We start from the raw sequence: 24,803 nt of genomic DNA on the forward strand, positions 1-24,803 counted from the left end.
GCAAGTCTTTTTGGCTATGCTCTACCAGAATTGTACATCTAGAGACTGACATTTTTGTACATTCTTCTTTATGAAATAGCTCAAGCACACTCGGATGAGATGGCATATGTGAACATGAAAATCCCAGTTGTAACACAGGTTCTTAATTGGATTTGAGCCTGGACTTTGACTGGGTCATTCTAACACATGAATATGCTTTGATTAGAACCATTCCAGTGTAGCTTTGGCTGTATGGTCTTGATGGCTGTTTTCTTGTGGCTGGAACTGAACTTCCACCAAAGTCTATTAGAGTTTTGCAGTGTCTAAACAGGTTTTATTCCATGATTAGCATCGATTTAGCTCCATATATCTTTACATCAAATCTGACCAGCTTCCCTGCCTCTGCTGGCACATTTTGCTTGTCCATGTGGGTAGCTGCCACAGCATGATGATGCCACCACTATGTTTTAGAATGGATAAGGTGCATTTAGGGTATTGTGTATTGTTATTCTTGCAGTAGAAAATAATAATAATCATCTTTATTGGTCATTGCACATGTACATTACAACAAAATTTGTCCTCTACATTCAACCCATCCCTTATAGGGAGCAGTGGGCTGCCATTGTGCAGCGCCCGGGAGCATTCTGGGGCTAAGGGACCCAGAGTGGCAATCTGTGGAATACGAACCTGGCCCCTTGTGTCCCCTCCAGAACACAAACCTCCTGTTCTGACCACTAGGCCACCACTCCCCCTGTAAAATAGTGTTCTGCTATGAGGCCAAAAATTTTTGCTTTGGTTCTGTCTGGCAAAAGCACCTTCTTCCACATCTTTACTGTGTTCCCTCTATAGAATGTGAAACATCTTTTTTCTTACTTTCAACCATGGATTGACTCTTGCCACTTTTCCACAAATGCCATATTTGTGAAGCCCAACTTATAGTTGTCCTGGAGGACAGACTCTCCCACCTGACCTGATCTCGGCAGTTACCACTTGGCTCCTGCATGCTTTTCTGATCATTGCTATCAGTTTAGGTGGACAGTTTAGGTGGACGGACCATGCCTTGGTTGGTTTGCAGCTATGCCATACTCTTTCCATCTTTGTATGATGGATTGTGAGATGTTCGGTGTTTGGGACTTTGCTTTATAACCTTGCCCAGCCTTAGGCTTCTCCACAGCTTTATTCCTGACCTCCCTGCTGTGTTCCTTGGTTGTGTTTTTTCATTAATGTTCTCTGACCAAACCTCTGAGACCTTAGGAGAATATTTCTATTTATACTGGAGGCGATTTACAATCTAGACATCAAAGGACATCAGAGTAAATGGACTGAACACAAAGACATACTTTTCAGGCTTGTATTTGTAAAACATTTTGAGAGTCATGCATCATTTTCCTTCACATTTATTTACTACTTTGGCCTAACACAAGAGTTCCCACAGTGGGGGCTGGGACCCCCCGGGGGGTCACGAGATGATTTTCAGAATTATCGTGATGTGACCACTGAGGTGTAAGGAGGGTCAAAAAGGACAAATTGAATAAATTAATTTATCATAAAAGAAATAAATGTCCCATGAAATGTCCCTTTAGATAATTAAACAATATTTGATGAAATGGCGCTTCACGGTGGCGCAGTTGTTAGCACTGTTGCCCTGACATAGGTCCTGGGTTCAACTTCCGGCCAGGGGACTTTCTGCATGGAGTTTGCATGTTCTCAAAGGGCATTGATACTTTTGCAAGGCAGCATGCCTCTGCATAATTTCCTGCTAAATTCCTTTTACAGAAATATTTGTTTCAGATCAGCCTTTATTCCTTGGAAATGTTTAGGAAATTATTCCACATCAGGACAAGACAAGACAAGACATAAAACAATGTTAGATTTAAAAGAAACCATTGTCCTGTCTTTAGACCCTGTAGCCAAAAGGTCAATTCACATACCTAGTCCCTGATTAGGCTTTCAGAAGTCCACCTTTACAGCTAATAATACAAAGAAACCTATTTAAAACAAACAGTAAAATAAGATTTCAATACAATTAAGAATTTAACCTTTACACTATTATTACAAAGAAACATATTTAAAACCAACAATAAAATTAGGCTGTAGTGTCAAAACAAAACTATGCAAAGTTAAAATTAATAAAGTGATGAACACTGCAATTAGTACAAGTTTTAGTGTTCACATATTTGTCTCTCTGTGAGCCATTTTATCACAGGAGAAACATTCTAAGGCTAGTCAAATGTTTGATTACTGGTGGCAAACTATTCCAAATCTGGGGTTTGTTTAGCGTTTCTTGAATATTACAGAGTAATCATGCCTTTTTAACATGCCAGATTTTGGAAAAACATGTAGCAGTAAAATCATCTGTCCGTGGCTATTTTTAAAACTATTTATATCTTGTGTTACTGTCAAATGAGTAAAAGAACTGTGTTCAGTTAATTGCATTTGAATAACATGGTTATCTCTGAAACTAATTGCTTTAGCATAATTGTTGCAGGTGACATATGAGAACAATGCCTTTTTATTTAGCAATAATTAGTGTTAACCTTATTCTGCACCATTAAGCAACCTCATGTGCATGCAAAAAATACAGATTTATTAATTTATTTTACTGCAGAATATTTTCCTTCCCTGGGTGTTTTCAGATACATTTGTGAAATAATCTAAATAAAAAATGCTGCCAATTGTTCAGAAAGAGCAGGCAAGATAATCCTAAATTCTAAAAAAATATATGATCTTCAACATAAAATAAATAACTTCAAAAAGCATTTATTAAAACCAGTGTTGTTTCCAGTTAAACAGGATTTCTGAGAGTGCCTTAAAGTGAGAGTCCTGCTGCGCCTTATCATGATGATAGGGAACCCAAGATGCTTGTCAGGATTTAATGGCTCTAATATCTGTAAAAGTAAAGAAAAGAAAATATATGCACAGTTGGATTTGATATAAAATTTAATATTGTGCTCGGCAATCAGATTGTTTTATAGTAATAAGAGGAAAACGAAGAATTAACTTGAAATAATCCAACAAGATGTTCCACTCACCTCAGAATAGACTGTTCCACCAAATAACCTTTACATCATTTATATATTAAATCATATAGAAGCAAAAGTGTATCCAAACATGGCCAGCTGGACCTCCAGCAGGAGCCGCCTCATATTTGCTTCAGTACCAGCTGTCAGACTGACACACTGTCACAGTGTGCCTACCACCTATGGTTCTCATAGTGCTTGTGTTTGTGAACCTAGTGTGCTGGTTTCAAGCTGATTTAAAGGTGTGTCCTTAATCAGGATTATTTCTTTTATTTTATTTTCAATAAATGCCTCTTCAAGCTTTTAGAAAGCAAGATAGTATGGTAGGTTTTTATAAAGTAAAAGCAGATTCTGGCAAAACTGAAGTAAAACCATGCATTTGTCTTAGATTAAGGCACACATTTAAATAGACAGAATCCATCCACCTTTGGTTTTAGATAGGAGTCTGTCTCAGTGTGTGTTTTCAACACTGTGAATACAGACAGCGCAATGTCCTAAAATGTTACCCCTTGTTCTGAGGACAGCAAACAAATGAAAAAGCGGATTTTCTCAAATCCTCTTAACTTATGATGCAATCAAAAATAAAAGGTAAAAGGTTACCAACACACATAAGCTTTCATCCTAAGCAAGGAAAATAATCAGCTCACACCGTCTGAAATGAGTTTATATATAGGCTGGTTGAAAGTACTTGTAGCTTTTCGAAAGGGGTCTACAAGTAAGCACGAACACTATTCAATTCATTATTCCACTCATTCACCAGATATACTATTACTGACTAGGATCTGTCATTGTTTTGAGATTGATCTGTCATCTCTCTGTGTTAAATATACATTATATGTTAGCCTTTTTTTGTAGACTGTTTAAAATCACTTACACACACTGGTGACCCAAGAAAGTGTTTGTTAAGGTGTGACCAAATGAGGGCCACTTAAAATCTGAGGTAGACACACCAAAAACCAAAAGCTATTGTTTTTCAGGAGTTTGCTGCTACAAGACAAAATATATAATATATAGGTTCATCCAAATTATATTATAAATATTTAAAATAGTTAAAAAGTATATTTAATTTAATAATCCAATTCAAACGCTGACATGTATATGTTATATAGATTGTTTACACAATCTATAAATATAACTATTTCAAGCATTTACGTATATATTTCAAATTGGATTATAATGGCATACAGCTAATGGAAACACAAGATTCACAATAATGTAAGAAATGTTATGTTATGTTATGTTATGTTATGTTATGTTATGTTATGTTATGTTATGTTATGTTATGTTATGTTATGTTATGTTATGTTATGTTATGTTATGTTATGGCTATATTACCTCTCCCTTCGCGCCTCCTAGTTTCTCGAATTTGTTCCCTAAAAATAAGGAAAATATTCCTTTAATTAACCCGATTGTCAAATGTTAAAAGGTGCCTTCAGAATTGGACTATTTTCATAAATGTGTTCTTTACGTCTGGTCGAAACGTATTATTTCCAAATTCAATAGTAAAAATTGCCACGTATATGTGGTTTTATCTTTTAAGCATTTCTTGTTTTTATGTGATTATGAGTAAGCACCTGCTTGTTTCCAGAATGTTAAACGGTATTTTGTCTTCTTTTTATGTAATTCCGACAGTTTTTGGTGTAAGTGAAGGCAGCACGACAGTGTTGTCGTCGTTGTCATGGAACTGCGTCTGAGGTTGCTATCATGGAGGGACTGTACACAGAGCAGAAGCGGAAACTCGTACCTTTCTCCATCAAATGACTTTTCCCTGTAGTTTTAAACGAAACCCAGAGACTCCTGCGGTCTTTATGGGAAAACATGTCACTACTTAGATTTGAATATTGTACACTGAAAACGGATGACTGAATTAACATTTAACGACGTGACGTAGTGAAAACAGGCAGCGGCTCAGAGTTGGACCTGGACCTGTCTTGTTCATTAAAAACCAGATATTGGGAGGATGCACGCTCTACAAGGACACTTCTCCTACCTCTTGTATCCTAAAATGATTTGTTTTTATTAGTCTTGTAGATACAGGGAAGTCTGTGTTTCAGATCCTGAAATCTGAGAACATGCTGTCGTGAAGCTTGAAATTAGTTTATGAGGGTTTTATTAATTTGTTTAATTAAAGTCTGTTTAATTGATGAGATTATTCATGGTGTTCTCAAGTCAAAGGTATTACACTCTTCTTATAACGCTTTTCTCCTTAGCATTGTACGTCTAGAAATTCCGGGCTGGGATCTGACGGAAATCTCGAAAATGAGAGGCAACATTTGGCTCAGCAGCAGAAGTTAAGCAAAGCCCGAGCTCGCCAATTTTTGCTGGAAACCAATCGACGCAGAAAGTCAGTTTACATCTTTGCTTTGTAAGCCTTATTCTTCTTGCTTGCTCTGACAAGATGTTTGCAGGTCGCAACCCAAACCCGGTTAGACTCAGGTTACTGGACCTATGGACCCGTCTCTCACCTTGGAAGATGTCACTGTTGCGCAACATAACCTATCACTCATTAGTGCAAGATCTGAAAGGAGGCGTGCCAGCTTTACAGTTAGCGCAGTCACATGTCTGAGGGCTGAAGCTGGAAAGGTCATTCCCACATGAGTCTAAATCCCTGACATTGTAATGCCCTAAAATGTGTTTCCCTATCAGCAAGAGCTCAATGTATGAGGCTCTGTTTTTAAATCAAAAAGCAAAATTGTTTGGGTTATAATGGGGAAAAAAACGCATCTTCTTTTGTTCTTTCTTTCTGAGATCGTGTTACTCTAAAGAACGTATCTTCATGAGGTATGACAAATATTTGTAGGAGATATGGAAAATGCAGAATTCTTTTTTTTCTGTTACCTTTTTTTTATTCCTCAACAGATTATCCCACCTGGGCTGTCTTTATCTACATCCTGTTCAGTTACCATGGGCCTCTTGGTTGCTTCCCTGATTAATACTCGACTTGCCCAGACTGTCAATTTAAATGGACAGCCATGTCTTTGTGAACTGACAATTGTACCAAACTCTTTCCATTTTTGATAGAGGGTAAATTGTAAATGGGCTGAACTTATGTAGCACCTTTCCAGTCATACCGACCACTCAAAGCTCTTTACGCTAGAGCAACATTCACCCAATCCCACACATTCATACACGGATACCCAGAGCAGTAGGGAATTTGAGCCTAAGTGCCTTGCCCAGGGGCACATCAACATGTGCCAAGAGGAAGCTGGAGTCAAACCCATAACTTTCAAAATCCAAGACGACTACTCTTCCCACTGAACCACTCAATTTTATTTTATAGATGAATTAATCAATGTTCTGTGAGATATTTAAAGCTTAGGATTTTGTTTCTTTACTTAACTCTACCTTAAACCTCTCCACAACTCGATTGCTGACCTATCTGGTGTGTTTCTTGGTGGTCATGTTGCTGTTTGTTCAGCAACAGTATCTCTGAGGCTTTCACAGAACAACTGAATTCCGATTAAATTACACACATCAGGATGATTTCTGATGGCAAGTGATTTCACTGGATTTCATTTAGGGTATCAGAGGAAAGTGGGCTGAATACAAACAAGTGGCACTCTCAGCGTTTTTTTGTAAAAAAAAACACATTTATCTTTTTCCTGGTCTACGACATAAAAACACAATAACATGAATTATGCCTCTTTTCCATTCATGGTTCCAGCACCGCACAGCTCCACTCCGCTTGATCTCGCTCTACTCCACACGAAAACGTCTTCCATTGACACACTGACGGCTGGAGTTATGGCTGGAAGCCACACCTCCACACATTCAGTTTGACCCGCTCCGGCCATTTTGGACCTTAATATTTTTGTTGTCTCTCTTGAGTTTTCTTCGCCTTTCCCGGCACTGTGGTGTGCAGTAAAATCTGTGGCTTGTCAATCTCTTCGCTATCTCGGCGAGCGCTTTCTCATGTTGATGTACGGCTGTCACATGTGGGCTTTGCTCAGTCCGATGGGACCTGCTGATGAGCAGGTACCAAGAAAGCCAGTACCAAGCTGGAAAAGCCAGCCAAAGTGGAGCCCATGGAAAAGGGATGTTAGAGTATACGATTGTAACATGGCTAATTGTGCAAAAGTTCAAAGAAAATGAAAACTCTGCAATGCACTGTATGTCTAAAATAAATAAGTATACATATTTACTATCTTAAACTATTTTTTCAGAGGTTCTTAGCTGCTTATTGCATATTGCTTCAGTTTACATTAATTTAATATTCAGTTGTTTTTATGTTTGACTTCCTAAGCCAGTGCTACAATGAGCTGTTGTAATGTATTAAAGACTATCATGAAACATAACTGAAGGAACAGAATGAGATTTCTGCATCTAAAATATCTCTGCGATGCATTTAACATGCTAGAAAGTGCCTCACATGGATGCTCTACTACTGTTTTTATGGCTCAGGGCTTTGGATGAACGTCGGAAGCAGTGGGACATTCAAGAGCAGCGCCTAAGAGAGAACATCCTTCAACAGCGTAGACAGCAAGTACAGGATGCAACCCAGCGCTTTCAGAGAGCCCATCTACCTCCTTCGGAGAGATACAGGCAAAGTTAGTGTCGTGTTTTACACGCATCTTACAACTAAGAGACAATTCATTGACAAACTACATTTTACATTGTTGCTTTCTTTTATGGTAAAGCTGCCAGAAAAAATGCCACAAATATTGAAGACGCACTTAGTCAAATCCAAGGCTCGTTGAGTTGTTATACCCAGAACCCCTCTGTTCTGTCAACCACGAACACTCGCAGGTAAAAAGGCTGACTGTAAATTTCTTACACAATAAATGTTATTCAATATAGCTATTGAATAACATTTTCTACTGTCACCAATATTTTGATTTGTAATACATGCTGTTTACTCAAGGAACGTGATATTAGTCTAATATTTGGTTTAGGATTTAATAAATCAAACATCTTCCACCGAAATATTTTTTGACAAGTGTCAAGAATGTCAAGAAGAAGTCTTAAAGGTTTCTCTAGCTAATCTTAACCATTCTCAGTGAAGTTCTGCAGTGCTCAGTAAGAGACAGTTTCAGCCTAAAGAATCCTGGGATTTCTGTCTTGGAAAACACTGGCCACTTTATTAGGTACACCTGGTCAATTGCTTGTTAACACAATTTAATCAGCCAATCACATGGCATGAACTCAGTGTATTTTAGGCATGTAGACATCGTGAAGACAACTGGCTGAAGTTCCAGAAGGAGAAGAAAAAGAGATTTAAGTGACTTTTAACGTGGCATGGTTGTTGGTGCCAGATGGGCTGGTCTGAATGATCTGCTGGGAAAACCGTCTTTATGGTTTATAGAGCATGGTAATAAAAAGAGAAAATATCCAGTGAGTAGTGATGCTTTGTTGATGATGGAGGAGGATGGACAGATTGGTCTGAGCTCAAATATCCACTTGTTACAACCAAAGTGTGTTGAACTTTGAAGCCGATGGTCTTCTGCGGTCTTCTGCATGGTCTTCCGATGCTACAACAGGCACTTTAGCTAAGGATAGAAAATTGAGGTTACAACTCACACAAGGTTACCAAAATTGAACAATTCCAGATCGTCTGATTGGGATGAGTTGGATGAGTCTCAATATCTGCTGCAACATCCAGAGAGTCGCAGCTTGGCATTAACAAGGTGAAAGCATGAATTCATGCCGCCTTGTATAAACAGGTCAGTCTGGTGGTGGAGAAATAACGGTGTGCAGGATATTTTCTTGGCACAGTTTGGACACCTTAGAACCAAATGAGTATTGTCATCACAGAATATATGAGAATTGTTACCATCCATCCGTTGTACTTCCAGCAGAGTGATGCAGCATGTGACAAAGCTTTATTAATCTCAGTGGTTTCTTGAATATGATAATGGGTTTACTCTGCTCCACTTGCATCCACGGTCACCAGATCTCAACTTCCGAACAGAACTATCAGAGCAACATTGGGATGAGGCAAGGGATTTGCATGTTTGGCTGACAAATCTGCAGCAACTGCAGGACAATACCCTTTTGACAGACACCAAAATATCTGAGTAGTGTTTCCAACACTTTGATAAATCCATGCCGCAAGAAATTAAGGCAATTCTGAAGGTAAAATAATTTCTAAATTGGCAGCAGGAAGGTATACCTACTAAAGTGGCTAGTGAACATAAATCTGTGTCATCATTGAAGAAAAAATGTGCACTAAGGAAAAGTTTTGTTGTTCACTATCGTCCCACTTGCAACAAAGCACAGTTTCTGGCATTATATTAGGTATGTTGCATGGTGCATCGCTTTATCTGCCATCATCACTCTGCAATGAGGAAAACATGAATAATCAGGCTCTAGGATCTTTGTCCATTGCATCAGAATTCAGTTTTGCTCTTTTCAATTCAGTTCAGTTCAATTCAGTTTATTTATATAGCGCCAATTCACAACACATGTCATCTCAAGGCACTTCACAAAAGTCAGGTACATACATTCCAATTAATCCTAGTTATCAAACAGTGCAGTCAGATTCAGTTATTTATTCAAATTGGATAAAAAGGTTTTCTATCTAAGGAAACCCAGCAGATTGCATCGAGTTAGAGATTTGTAGCATTCCCTCCTCCTGGATGAGCATGTAGAGACAGTGGACAGTCACTGGCATTGACTTTGCAGCAATCCCTCATACTGAGCATGCATGTAGCGACAGTGGAGAGGAAAAACTCCCTTTTAACAGGAAGAAACCTCCAGCAGAACCAGACTCAGTGTGAGCGGCCATCTGCCACGACCGACAGGGGGTTTGAGAGAACAGAGCAGAGACACAAAGAGAACACAGAAGCACTGATCCAGGAGTACTTTCTATGGGAAGGAAAAGTAAATGTTAATGGATGTAGCTCCTTTAGTCGTTTCATCTAGAAAGAAAGAACAGATAAACTCTGAGCCAGTTTTCAAGGTTAGAGTCTGAAAGAGAGCACATAGAGTTTGTTACAGTAAAAGCTCAGTCAACTGCAATGTCTAGGAGAGAGAAAGGGTTAAACACTGAAAGACAGGGCTATGTGGATCATCGGTAGAGGGTGAGCATTAAGTTGTTGCCAGCAGAAGTTTGGACGATGCCCCTCTCCAGAAAGGTGTCACAGGCAGACACAGAGTCAGGCCAGGTGTAGCTTCTAGGAAGAGAAAAGAGGGAGAACATAAAGTTAAAAGCTGAAATAACAGCAAATAATGCAAAATTGGAGAGTAGTGTGAGAATGTAGCAAAGAGGGTGAAAGTGGTCGTTATGTCCTCCAGCAGCCTAAGCCTATAGCAGCATAACTACAGAGATAGCTCAGGATAACCTAAGCTACTCTAACTATAAGCTTTATCAAAAAGGAAAGTTTTAAGCCTAGCCTTAAAAGTAGACAGTTTGTCCATCTAGAGCCCACTGATGGCCATTGTTATACTAAAAACCACAACGATTGGGATACCTCTCTCTGTCAGATTGACCCTAACCATTGGAAAGAGAGGGGGCCATACAGGTAGCAGAAATGGAGGGTGTGTTTGCACCTCAACCATAACTGAGCCTCAACCATAACTGAGCTTTTGCAAATAGAACCCTATCTAAACAAAGCCATCACTCTCCCTTGCGGTATTTCTTCCTTAATGTTGAGCAATAATTTGTCCATTTGAAGACAAAGTAGCATCTTTTAAAAACTACAACACGTATTTTCTGGCAGGGAAATTCAGGGAAATTACAACTACTCACTGTCTCAGCTTTCCATTGGGATGCTCCTAACTATTTGGTTAGTTTCAGGTTGTGGCCTTTTGCTGGGTTTTGAGATTTTTGTTGCTTGTTATACCAGCTGAAGGAGTAATATTACATTTTTATTTTCTGTCTTGTCTGTTTGAAAAAGTTGCCCTCTGTCTAGGAAGCCTCCTACAGGTTCTAAATCCTCTCATCACCAAGCACTCTCTGCTGTGGAGGCCTACGCTAAACTGCTTCAGGAGCAGCGCACGATAGAGGATGGGCTGCAGGATCACAGTCCAGAGGTATTTATGTTATTCCATTTCAACAGCTTAGACGAGCTTACAGAGCTGTATTACTTTGCCTACTGGGGTCAACTTTTCCGTGCTATGTTTAAATATGTGACATGTTTCCACTTTACTGATGGGCCAAAAGATTTGTTAACTGATGCTTTCTAGTATTTTATTCCACTTGAATTTGCTTACTCTGCATGTCAGCAGAGTTATTTTAAATGTGCTTATATTAAAGCCAGGCTGCCAACAGTTGTTAAAGAAAGGACGTGAATGGGGAGGCAACAAAAATCCTCCTCTCTTAAATGTTTTCATTCGGAACAATTCAAGTTTAATGAAATTTATTTTTTATCTGTTCTCAGTCAGCAAAATTGTTCAAATTGTCATATTTGTCAGTTTCAACCTATAAATACAATGTCAATCTAATTAGTTGTTTACAATGTGCCTTCCCATGATAGTTACAATCTCATATCATTTAACCACAAAATAAATAATGTTTGACCGTAATAGAATATATTTTCTTCAATTCAATTAAAATTATTTTACTATGGGCGTGGCGCTGGTGGAGTAGGGTTTAAGCAGGCGACCATGTGCAGAAGCTATAGTCCTTGATGCGGCTGTCCCAGGTTCGACTCCCGGACTCGGTGACCTTTGCCGAATGTCTCCTCCTCTTTTCTGTCTACCTAGTGTTGAAAAATAAAGGCTTCTAGTGCCACAAAAAATATATATATAGATATATATAGATATATATCTATATATATCTATATATTAAGTTATTTATTAAGAAGAGATATTAAATGTTGTTAATTTGCCTTTTTCGATTAATAAAGTATTTTTGCATCAGCACTAGGGGGAGCACTTGTACACAGTTTTGTATTATTAACACACTTTTTGGATCCCAAAAACCTTCAACTTATGGGGAACAGCAAAATTTACTGTTCCCTGCAAAGGTATTAATTCTACTGTAAACTGTTTCATATTTTGTCACAAAAGAACCACAATCCTTAATGCATTTTATTAGGATTTAAAGTGATAGACCAACAGATAAGAGTGCAATATTGCAAAGTGGTAGCAAAATTCTGCAAGGTTTTCAAAATGATTTACAAATAAAAACAACAAACGTCTGACTTGCATTAGTATACAGCCTGCCTGATTCAAGAATTTGTGATCACCTTTTCCTGTAATTGCAGCTCCAACTCTTAGGGAATGTGTTTGGATATTTGCAAACATTTCTCTTATTGTTCTTTGCCGAACAGCTCAATTTCAGTCTCGAGTTCAGTCACTGATTGAATGTTGAGTCTAAGGGAACATTAATTGTTAACTCTTACCACAAATTATCAATTTCATTTGGGTTTAGACTTTGACTGGACAATCCTAATGCACAAATATCTTTAGATAGCAACTATCCTATTGTAGTTCTGGCTGTTGTTTATGTCTTAGTGAAAACTGAACAACAACCCCAGTTTTAAAGGTTTTCTTCCTGAATTGCCTTTTATTTAGCTTCATCGCTCAGTCTTCTCATAAACTCCAACCAGTTTCCTTGCCCTTAATAAAGAAAAGGATCCCCACAGCATGATGCTTCACCACCATGTTTTGCATTCAGAATGGTGCGTTTAAGTTAATGTACAGTATAGATTTTCTGCCATACATAGTGTTCTGTATTTAGGCTGCAAAGTTCAATTTTGGTCTTATCTGACCAGGCACCTTCTTTCCCATGGTTGCTGTGTCCCTTACATGGCTTGTAGCAAACTTTCAACAGGACTTCTAATGGCTTTCTATCAACAACAACTTTTTTCGCCACTCCTCAATAAAGGCTGGATTTGTGGAGTAGTTGTCCTGTCAACTGATTCACCTGAGCTCTGGGTCTGCAGCTCCTCCAGAGTAAAGATAAACCTCCTGGTGGCCTCTCTGATTATTGCTCTACCTGCCCAGCATTTCAGTTAAGTGGAGTACAATGTCTTGGTAGGATATGCAGTTGAACCAAACTCTTTTCATTTTACATTGATGAATTGAACAATGCACCATAAGATGTTCAATGCCTGGAATATTGTTTTATAACCAAACTCTTCTTTAAACGTCTAACTGACATGACTGCGGTGTTCCTTGGTCTTCATCATAATGTCAGTTCACTAGTGTTATCTACCAAGGGTCAGGATCTCCAGAGGTAATTGGGCGAGGGCAGGATACACCCTGGGCAGGTGGCCTTCCATCATAGGGCAATACAAGCCTCTTGCTGCAAGGCATAAGTGCAAACCACAGTTCCTCCTTGTAGCCCCTTTCACAGAACAGCTGTATTTAAACTGAGATGACTCTGGTTAGGTGATTTCTGAAAGTTATTGGTTAAACTGGATTTTGTTTATGTTTTTTTGGAGTAAAAGTAGGTGAATATAAATGTACATGCACAGCACACTTTTCAGATGTTTGTTAAAAAAAACGTTTTTAAAAAACATGTATCATTTTTCATCCTATTTACAATTATTTTGTTAGTTTTTTTGGTCTATCACATAAAATCCTAAAAAAAATACTTGTGGTTTTGTCGTGATAAAATGTCAGAAAGTTGAAATGTAGTTTAAAAATGTTCATTTAAATGTGTTCTGTAGTGCCTTATATAACTCCTAGGGGGCAGCATTTTGACCATTGTTCAGTATTCTTGGAAGCCAACAACCTTTAAGTAATGCTTAGTTATGGTTTATGATGTAGAAAAAGACATGTATATGAATTGGTCTCACTCTGTTTTTGAAGGGCAGTTTTTTTAAGAAACCTGAATGAATGAGACACAAGAAAGTTGATTAGAGTGGCTTGATCAGAATGTTCATTGAATAAATTTTTTAATTAATGCTGAAATATTTATTATTAGAGAGAACTAGTTTGGGTTTCACTCGTTTTAACCATCAATAAAAAAAAAAATTCCAGCATCACTGATGCCTGTCACTAGAGTCTGTTGCTCTGATCTGAATGTACTTTATTTGGTTAGGGAAAAATCATTAGTATCTTCTCTGGGGTTGCACATTATCAAACCATTAACTTAGTAAGATGTCAGGGTCACTCCTCTCACTGCTTTTCCTTCTAAAATTATCCTAGCTTTGGTTTCCACCTAAAAATATTAGTAAAATTATGAATGATTTTTTACTTCAGTCATTGTGTCCTTTATGCCTCCATATTTCAGGGAAGCCAGCTGTCTGATTCCTGTGTTTCTGAAAGCCTATCAAGTAAGGACAGCTTGGAGAATGAGGACTCAAACCAAAGCACATTACGTTCCCAGAGTTCCTACTCATCATTTTCTCTCGACATCGAGAACCAGAGAAAGCGATACGATTTAACTCCAACATCAGACCCAACTTCAGTCTCAGCAATGATGCTTCTTGATCAAAATCCAGCCCAGCTTGGAAAAATTAATGAATGCAAGAAAGAAAAACAAGAAGATTCTAAGTGTACTAATAATGACGTGGTTGTTTCTAAAACTTTCACACCTGAAAAGCAAACACCTAAAATAGACCTCACTCACAATCCCCTCCCTCTTAAGGATTGTGACTTGTTAACTCTTTTGACACCTATTAATGGAGACTCAAAGCACTTTGAGGTAAAGTGCTTGATAAACAGTCACAACCTTCTGGTAACAAATGAAGGTGGTACTGTTGATACTGAAGTGGAAGCTTTATATCCTGGAGAAAAGGCTTTGTTGGATTTTAGATCTCAGATGGTCCATGATGGCAGTCAGATAAACTATCCTTCCACTCAATACGTTCCTTTTTCTACTGAAAATGGCATTTTATTTGAGACACAGTTGAAAAAAAGCACAGCCAAAAATCACTTAAATGATATAGTCCTTTTCCATACAGAGAAAAAAAACTTCCACCTGTCATCTGAAAAAGAAACCTGTGCTTCCATAAATAATCTCAATAAAGTCTCAAACCTAATGTACAAAACAGAGAAGCCCATAAATGCAGTATCGCTATCACATGAAAGCTTATCTAATATTCAGTCAAAGTCAGATAAATTTAACTGTCCAAAAGAAGAAGATAAAAGAGTACCTTTGTCAGTGGCCTCTTCTCATTCAGTATGTGACGTCAGATTTCTTAAAGGAATCCTCAAAAAACAGTCCACATATACTTCAGAAGATTCCTATTTGTATGACTCGGGACATTTAGTTTTGGCAAAGCATGTAGCGTTAACGATAAGAGACAGTATTGAATTGACAAGAGCAAAAACAAAGGATAAGGTGGTCAATAACACCATAAAAAAGAAGCTTCGTTGGTTTGATGAAGTCCGTCCAGAAAAGGAGGCTAAAGAGCAAAACACAATGAAACAGAATAAAGACATGCCTTACAGTCTGTCTCACCCAACAAACAACTCAAAGGACCACCATCCAAGTATTACTATGGAATCGAGTTCTTCAAAGTCTGGACCCAAAATGACCCCTGCAGACTCTGCTGGTTATCACTTTACAAAAGGAGCATGGACAGATGTTGGGGTTCAAGTCAACTTGCCCCAGGAGCAAGTAGACGGGGTCAAGGTGCTGCGTACCAGCGCTAGGACCGGTGGGCCAAGGGCCCCTCAGAGGAATCGTAGTGTCAGAGCTGGTGGGGGTCCTGTTTCCTCACGGACAAGAAAGGGCACTGTCATACGACCTCAATCTGCCACCGAGGTGAGTCAGATTGCTCAAACCCAGGGGAAGATCATAGTGCCCCGCCCACCTCCTCGGACAGAGCCACTGGAAGAAAATACATCTTGCATCAGCACGACTCCATCTGGCACAAACCACACCACCTTCAGCTATAAACAGGCCTTCGTTACAGCGGAGGCTCTGTGCAAGAACAACTCAATGGAGATATTCTCACCTAACAAGCATCATCCAGTCACAGCAGACTCTACTGTTATGTACACAATAACACCACATTCATATCCCTGCCCAGCCTGCCCATTCCTAAACCCCAACGCAAAGGGCAAACCCAGTTCAGGACATCAGGGGACTGACGACATCAACAATAGAGGAAGAGGTATGATGAATAAGAAAGGCCTCTGTCTGCACAGCACCCCCACAGACGAGGAGATTTCACAGCTCTGGCATGGAGTCCGCAGTGCCCTAAACACAAAGGATGGTAATGTGTATTTTCACTGGCAGCCACTCACACTGCTAAATGCTATTTATAAAGTGCCTTGCAAAGGTATTTATACCATTTGACTTTTTCGCATTATGTTACAGCCATTATTTTTTGAGGATTATATTTGATAGACCAACACAAAGTGGTAAATATTTGTAAAGTGAAAGGAAAATGATCCATAGTTTTTACTGACATGAATAGTGTATTCAGTCTCCCTGAGTCAATACTTTGTAGAACCATCCTTCACTGCATTTAGAGCTGCATGTCCTTTGGGTGTGTCAGTACCAGCTTTGAGCATCTAAAGACTGAAATTTTTCCCCATTCTTCTTCAAGCTCAGTCAAATTCTTAATAGGATTTACTGTCGGCCTAGATTTTGACTGGGTCATTCTATCACACGAATATGCTTTGATCTATGATGGAGTTCTTGTCCTGCCTAATGAATCTCAGGTCTCTTGCAGCTTCTAACAGGATTTATTCCCTGATTGACCATTTAGCTATATGCATCTTATAACCTCTGACCAGCTTTCTTGTTCCTGCTGAAGAAAAAAAACATGACGCTGCTACCGCCATGTTTTATAGTGGGGCTTGTGTTTTCAGGTTTTTGTCCAGTGTTAGTTTTTTACAACACATAGCATTTTGCATCTAATCCAAGGGGCTCACTTTTTGTTTCATCTGACAAGAACATTGTTTTCCACGCATTTCCTGTGTTTCCAAGTGGCTTGTGGTAAACATTAGGTTGGACTTTTTGTGGCCTCCTTTTACTCCTTTTCTTTCCACCACTTTCCATAAAGCCAAGATTTGTGGAGTTCACGCCTAGTTGTACTATCAACAGATTCTTTCAGTGGAGTTGGTTCTATGCAGCTCCTCCAAAATTACCATGACCTTCTTGGCTGCTTCACTGATTAAGCTCTCCTTATCTGACCTGTCAGTTATGGTAGATGCACATATCTTTGTAGGCTTGCATTAGGGCCAAACCCTTTTCATTTTTGGATAATTCAGCAATCAGTAAGATGTTCAAAGTTTGGGATATCTTTATAATCTAACCCTGCGTTAAGCCTCTCCACAGCTGAATCCCAGAGTTGGCTGATGTTTTCCATGGTCTTCACGATGCTTATTGTTCACTAATGTACTTCTGCAGGACAATGTTCATCTAAGTTTGTGTCAGCCATTTGTCTTTCTACACAATAGACTTCACAAAACCACGAATAGTCTGAGGAACTTTATTTAAACTCTGGTCTTCCATTTCTTCACGATATTATGCCATATGTAGGTACTTATTCAGCCAAAGAAGAAGCATGTAGTCAAAAGACTCACAAAGAATGTTTAAATCATGCAGAACCAAAAAGTGTTCCAAGAAAACACACATACTTTACAGGTGGTCTCTTGAGAATATATATGCCCCAGCATCAATGTAACTTTCATACATATGCAACTAAACTTTTCTATGGGAATTGATATACTCCTGTATTATCAAAGATGCTGGTTTTGCACCTTTTGCCCACAACAACAGACAAGAGGGGGACATGTCTAAGAGTTACGTGCAACATGCTAGAAACTCATCCTTACTAAGAAAATCTAAAATTCTGATGTATTCTTCTTTTATTTTGTCTCTTTATTGAGCACATTGCAGATGTTTAATTTATTTATTTAGTTACATTTAAACTGAAAGATATTTCATTTGCCTCTGTCTATGTGAAATAAAGGCGCCAATAACATTTTTAGAAGTAAGGTTTGCAGCATGAGTAAATCCATGGTGATATCTGTGAAATATCTTGTTTTAGCTAAACCTGTCCTTACAAAGCAAACCCTGGACAGCATGAAAGTCTGCAGAAAACCCTGTACTGAGCAGAGCACACAACCTCTTGGCTCAGGAAGCAGAAGACTTCTTCAGAGTTCTCAGGTAAATCATTGCACAGGTCCACAGATGCCCTCTGGGGAGTGAAAGTGAGCATAATTATAAAATATGAGTCAGTTGGAAAGTTTAAACTTGTTTTGCTTGTTGCTTCAATGCCATCCATTGTCTAAATTAAATTAACAGACATTTCATGATAGTCACAGACAGATATACCTGCTGATCTTGATTTTTATGAAAGATAAGCATAGACCTGTACTTGCTGTTTTAATTCCTGTGTTGATCCCTAGAACCTAAAGGTTTGACAGTGTTATCGAAGCTATATAATCACAATGTAAAGCCTATCTGAAACATAGATGAAGTAAAACAAATTTATCTTGTTTTTTGTGGCCTACAACCCAGAACACTGAGGTAATCAGACCAGGTCCAAGAACTTGCAACACAGTCTCTCCAAACGAAGGTACTGCATTCTGTATTTTCAGATTTTTTTCAAAGGACTTTCAGCTTTAATTGCTCTCTTAAAATAATGGTATGTTATTCCTCAATCAGGATAAATATTCCATAAGAGCACTATGTTATTGACTACATACCCAAATGAAATCCAAAAAAGCTTCAGAATTACAGCTAATGCTACTCTGTCAAGACATTTATCATTTATCTATTGCTTTCTCTGACAAACTGCTTTGTTCCTGCCACACTTCAGTAAAGACCAGATTTATAAAGTTTGACAGATTCTCTCAAATGAGCTGTTAATTTCTGCAGCTCCTCCAGAGTTACCATGGGCCTCTTGGCTGCTTCTTTGATTATGTCTCTCTCTGTCTGGCCTCTTTGCTTAGGTGGGCAGTCATGTCTTGATAGGTTGGTAGTTGTGCTATGCTCTTTCTTCTTGTGGATGATGGTCATGAGAAGTTCAAACAAAGCCCTACTTAAAACTTCTCAGCGGCTTTCTCCCTGACCTGTCTCTTGATTTACTTACCCTTTTAGGTGACTTCTGAAAGCAATTTCTGGGTATTAAATGAATTTCATGCACATGCCACATTTTTCAGATATTTATTTGTTGAAAATTTTAGAAACTATATATCATTTTTCCTCAGCTCACAATTTGGTTAATTAAGTTTGTTTCAAATAAAAGCACAATAAAATAATTGTTGGCTTCTGATTTTATTGGTACAAAATGTGAAAAAGTTAAAAGGCTATGAATACTTTTTCACAGCGCTGTAGCTAAAAAATATATGCGTCAATCAATATAACTGTTGCCCATTGGCTTCCAGGGTTTGAGAGTGCAGCCCAGTTACAGATGGCTGAAGTGCATCCTGAAGGCTTTGTTAAACAGAATCAGATTGTGGCCATCATGGAGAGAGCCCAACCACAGAGCCATGAAAGAGTGCAGGAGGGCCTCACCACCCTTTCTCTAGAAGAGAGGAAAATCATGCTGTCTCTGGAGAGACTCAACCGCCAGCTGTACTGTAAGCCATTTGTGGAGGCTATATGCAGGAGACTTCAGTTGTTTGAGTGAATTTTGATATCGGCATACATCTCATGAACTTACTCTCCTAATATATTCGTAGGTTTGAAAGAGCATCCGGGGGGCAGAGATGACAATAAGGGTAATTTAATTACTGGTACACCCTTTGTAAGTATATTTAAAGAATGTTTTTCTATGGCTCAGCATCAAAATTGAGTTTATTCGAAGTGTTTGTTTCTTACCTTGTTGCTCTGTTTTCAGACCAAAGAAGCAAAAATTTCAAATAATCACAAGCACCGAGGATCTGCAATCCAGCTTCATTACCAGAAGAAAATGTAACATGTTTTATTCTTCAGTCTCACCAGTTCTTACATAAAACGTTTTATTACTGAAAACGTATTTTACCAAATGTGCCTATAGAGTTTCTCAAAGAAGAAAGGGAATGAAAGTAAATGCCTATGAATATGATATTGACGCATTTCTATAATCCAAAAACAATATGCACTTATACCTTGCAAACACCATGCATTACTTTCTAAACATACACACAACAAACTGCATTTTATGTATTTCCCAAAGCTCTTGTGTTTAAAAGTATAATTTGATAGAAACAGTGTTCGTTGACCCAGCTGACAGCAAATTCAATAAACCTTTGTTGTCAACACATTGTTAACTGACTAGGTTAAGTCTGGCAATATTATCACTTCCTTTACCATTTATAGGGCAGTCAATAAATTGACTGAGCCCTGGAAACGGTGTTTAAATAAAGCATCGCAGTGATAAAGGTGTGTTTGTCTTTGTTTTATGACTACAGAATAATTGAATGTGCTTTCACAGACTTACTGGCTCAGCAAGAAGAGTCTTCTTTTTTCAGACCTCGCTGAACTTTACTTTTAAGTCTCGTTATATTAATTAATGCCTTTAAATTAAACCGGCATCAAAAGACAGCACTGTATTTACTTCATTTTGCTTGTGGGGTAGTGGATTTCCTTGGTTTTTAATTACCAGCTTCTCTGCCCTCCTCGCTCAACAATGGGTGCATCAGGGGGGAAGAAGCTGTAGGGATTACTGATGTGGGGTAGCTGCCCCTCCTTCAGAAGCGTGTCTCGTTTTGCCCCTTAGTGAACCTGCTAGGACTTGCTCCAAGACGTGTTAGGAAGTTCTTTTCTATAGCGCTGCAGCATTTCTTTTCCTGGTTTAACATGAGCTGCTTTGAGTGATCCGAGAAGGAACTATAAATAACAATGTGACAGCGTTGTCTTGTTGCCATATACAGTCATTCACACTCCCCTTTTTTTATCTTAAACCAAAACAGAACAGTCATAAAAAGGCTCTCTATTATCCTCTTTGGTCCACTGTATAATGATGCCTGCAGCAGGAATGTTTTGACAAGTTGTGTTCAAAGAGATCAATATCAGTTAGATTTGCAGTTTTTTTTTTTTTATCAGAGAATGACATTGATGTAATATATAATTAAAGAGAATAAACTTGTTGATACAAAAATATACTAATATAGGCATGCCGGATAAGTACTGACATTTAACACTTTGTTGTAGTGGCAATATTTGGTATTACATTTTATACATTTGATCAAAATACACTGTATTTAAAAGTAGAGAACAATAGCAATAAATCTGGCCACATGATTTGCCCTAATTTTAACTGGGTAATCTAGATGTAAATGAAGGCATACAGAACTAATCTGTTCAAACACTAAAACTAAACAGGATCTACTGAGGGTTTCATGTATTCTGTAACAGGTTTGACCTGAAGTTGGTTGGGCTGCTCCATTAAGGTTCTGACTTCTAGCTAGCCCAACACCCTGAAACGCAAGAAGGAAGGTCGAGACTGCTGAGAATAATAGGAGGAGATTTTCAGAGATGCAAGCTCAAGCTTGTGCAGTGGTCTGTTGTAAGGCTTAATCCCACAGATCTTGCTTTTTAATAGTACATTAAACCCAAAACGAACTGTGGCAAGATGGTAGTATTTTATAAAAAGACGAGTGTGCGTGTGTGTGTGTGGTGCCTTGCAAATGTACTCTTTGAACCTTTGCATTTTGTCTTTTTCCACCTCTACTGAAGAAAAACATCCCAATAGCATGACACTGCAACCACCATGTTTAGCTGTGGGAATGTTGTATTCTGGGTGATGTGCAGTATTATTGCTCCATCACACCTATAGATTTGCATGTTGACCATAAAGTCTTGAGTCTTTTGAAGTCTCTAACAGATTTTCTTCCATGGCTTGCTCTGTATTTAGCTACATCCATCTTACCGTTAGTTCTGACCAGCTTCCCTATATCTCCTGAAGAAAAGCATCCCCACTGCATGATGCTGCCACCATAATGTTTTACTATGTGTATGGTGTTTTCTTGGTGATATGAAATGTAATGCTCTTTTAGCCAGGCCTGTCAGTTGAACTTAGCGGCCATGTCTTGGTAGATTAGAAGTATCATTTTTCTTTTCCTTTCACAATTGTGCACTAATTTATGTTGATTTATCTCATAAAAACAATATAAAAATAAGTTTGTGGTTGTAACCTGATAGTATGAAAAATTTCCTGGGGTGTTTTGGAAGGCACTGTATGTCAGTTTGTTTTTAATATGTGATAAAAAGGAGGGTTATGCTGCAAATTGATACAAATATACAGATAGTACAGACATGGGTTACGGATTGGTCCGTTTTACAGGTACTGTAGCAGTTGACAACTGAGCCTCAGTCAAATGTAACTAAGAATAACAGCCAGCAGGGGGCATCCGAGATCATATCGATGTATTTTTATGTCACCACCAGGCCAAAGTGTTTGCATAAGATGGACTGAAATAGTAACATATCCTATATAAAATATCATTCTCATAAATACATCCAATAACAAAAACTGTTCCACTGATATCTTGCAACACGATATGGATCACTGTGAGTTGGGGGCTGAGTAGGGGGAGATGTTGACCAGAAGTGACCAAACTCTTCTAAGTGGGTGGTCTCTTTAGAGCTACACTGACTGTTCAAGACCATCTCTTAATGTGTCTGAGAGCATTACAATGGCATGAAAATGACCACTTTCAACTACACCATTAGGAATCTATTGACTGGCAGCAATTGGCCCCAAAATGTTTAGTTAATTATTAGTATTGCTGTAACGTAAGTATTGCACTATTAACATTCAAGGTAATTGTGGAATTATATCCTTTTATATAATATTTATTTAAGATGTAATAAATGGTGCATGATGCTATTTAGTAAGTTTTAAAGTTCTAGTTCAGTAAAAAAAATATATATTAGTGTTTAGCAACAATGATTGGGTAAATTAACAACTCAAAACCGAGATTTGCATCAGTTCATAAATATGTTAAGGTGGCTAAAATCTCAGGCTCTTTACATTAGCTAGGAGCTTTACTCTGTCTGTTGATATTTAATAGGGCTTCATAATCATTTATTCAGGGGATGTATGGGAAAAGATGCAGCAGAGCCTCTACATTCAAAGAGGGAGGATCTTGACAGAATGATTTCTCAATGGAAGAGAGGCCTCATTACCATAACAATTGTGGGAACTGAAAAGGTCTACTTTCCATGAACACTGTAAAAAAATAAGAGGGAGTGAGAGAGAGAGAGAGTGTGTGTGGGTGAGGGTGGATTGTACAAAACATAAAAAGGTGCTTTTTTTTTTTTTTTTTTACTTTAATCATGATCCAGACCTGCTGCTAGGTAGTATACACTGAAAAAACATATTGGGTATTTCTTACTTGGTTTTAGTCTCAGTCAAGTACAGTTAGCAGACTCAGGTTCATAGACACACAAACAAGACCCACATGACAACAAAATATCAAAACATAATAAAAAAAATATACAACTATAAATGCCTGAAATTTGAAATGACAATAAAAAATGTTAAAATACAAAAAAAAAAAAAAATGCAAATACAATCAGAGCTGAATAGAAACAAGAAGTCACAGAGACGAAACCTTAACCATTGCGCCCAGGGCTGGATTTAACGGGATGTGGACATCTGGATTAGAGCCTGTTTTGATGCCATACCCACACAGGTTCCTTTTAAGCACACAAATTACAACTGATTGATAGTTATTTCAAGTTATTTAGGCCTTATCTACATAAGAATTTATGTATATAAATATAAAATATTTTATATTTTACAAATGTCTAGAGATGTTTTAAAATGTATTCCTCCTGGGAAAAACAAACAAAAAATCAAAGATTTGTTGGTAGTAACACACAATATCTTCCTTCACATGGGCTCATACATTTTCTTTGGAAACTTAAAAAAAATACAGTATTTGCAAAAGAGCTATTCATTAAAAAAATAAAAGCAAAAAAACCCTGTGTAACCCTCAGTCTGGATGAATAGTAGGACTCATCATTGCACTTTGCATGAATCTTTTGGAAGAATCCCTTTAAATTGGATGAGAAAATGTGCCTGTTGCTGTTAACTACATAAGCTTTGTTTAGTAATTAATTTATTTCCCTTTTTAAGTTCTTGACATACTGTACTTTTATTCATGATACCAGGTCAGATTAAAAATACTGATAGATCTTCCCGTGCCTGAAATTTCTTTCTTTTTTTGTTTTTTTTTTGTTATTGTTTTAGAATGATTGGAATAAACTTCCCTTACATCTCCTCATATTTTCGAGTGATTTCTTAAAACTGCTGTGAAATATGACATTATTTTATATAGCCTTTTATATCTCATGAACTGTGTTTAGTTGCTGTTGGGATGGTTTAAAATATTCATACAGGTACTCATCCTACATAACTCAATGTACTTTTTCCATCAGGGTGGTTACTTTATGGAATCTAAAATATAAAACATATTCTTCATAACATGTTTTTCATAATTCCATGTTCAATCACACTTTTAATTTTATGCCTTCAGTGAGAATATATATAAAATGTAATAATCATAAACATAAAGAAAACCATTACATAAGAAAGTGTCTAAAACGTTTGACCAGTAGTGCGTATAGATAGAAAGATAGATAGATAGATAGATAGATAGATAGATAGATAGATAGATAGATAGATAGATAGATAGATAGATAGATAGATAGATAGATAGATAGATAGATAGATAGATAGATAGATAGATAGATAGATAGATAGATAGATAGATAGATAGATAGATAGATAGATAGATAGATAGATAGATAGATAGATAGATAGATAGATAGATAGATAGATAGATAGATAGATAGATAGATAGATAGATAGATAGAGATTGTAGTCATATTATTTTAATTTATTTGAATTGATAAATAAGTTTGTCATGATCGTATAACTATTTCTGCGGTTCTTTAATGGAGTACGGGCACCAACTTGTCAGGTCTCTTATTCTCGGACTGTACCTTTAAAGCTTCTTATCCCATTTGGAAGTGAGCCCCGCCTCTAGAAGAGACGTCCCATGAGCCATAAAGTT

The 24,803-nt window shown here is 37.8% G+C and overlaps 1 protein-coding gene across 3 annotated transcripts; it reads left to right on the plus strand.

Annotated features, from left to right (window-relative positions):
• The first annotated feature begins 4,682 nt into the window (after nucleotides 1-4,682).
• On the plus strand, nucleotides 4,683-19,774 carry cep126 (centrosomal protein 126). 3 transcript variants are annotated; one of them, XM_047390888.1, is made up of 11 exons: nucleotides 4,683-4,994; nucleotides 5,224-5,364; nucleotides 7,401-7,546; nucleotides 7,637-7,745; nucleotides 10,835-10,970; nucleotides 14,122-16,054; nucleotides 17,840-17,958; nucleotides 18,313-18,370; nucleotides 19,182-19,376; nucleotides 19,479-19,543; nucleotides 19,637-19,774. In XM_047390888.1, exons 1-11 carry the CDS (start codon nucleotides 4,960-4,962, stop codon nucleotides 19,712-19,714), a joined length of 3,015 nt encoding a protein of 1,004 aa, XP_047246844.1. In that variant the 5' UTR covers nucleotides 4,683-4,959; the 3' UTR covers nucleotides 19,715-19,774. The 3 variants fall into 3 exon arrangements, with proteins under 3 accessions (XP_047246844.1, XP_047246845.1, XP_047246846.1); XM_047390889.1 differs by having other exon boundaries at nucleotides 5,224-5,343; XM_047390890.1 differs by lacking the exons at nucleotides 17,840-17,958; nucleotides 18,313-18,370.
• The last annotated feature ends 5,029 nt before the right edge of the window (nucleotides 19,775-24,803 follow it).

Source organism: Girardinichthys multiradiatus, chromosome 18 (genome assembly GCF_021462225.1).
Source record: "Girardinichthys multiradiatus isolate DD_20200921_A chromosome 18, DD_fGirMul_XY1, whole genome shotgun sequence".
NCBI lineage: Eukaryota > Metazoa > Chordata > Actinopteri > Cyprinodontiformes > Goodeidae > Girardinichthys > Girardinichthys multiradiatus.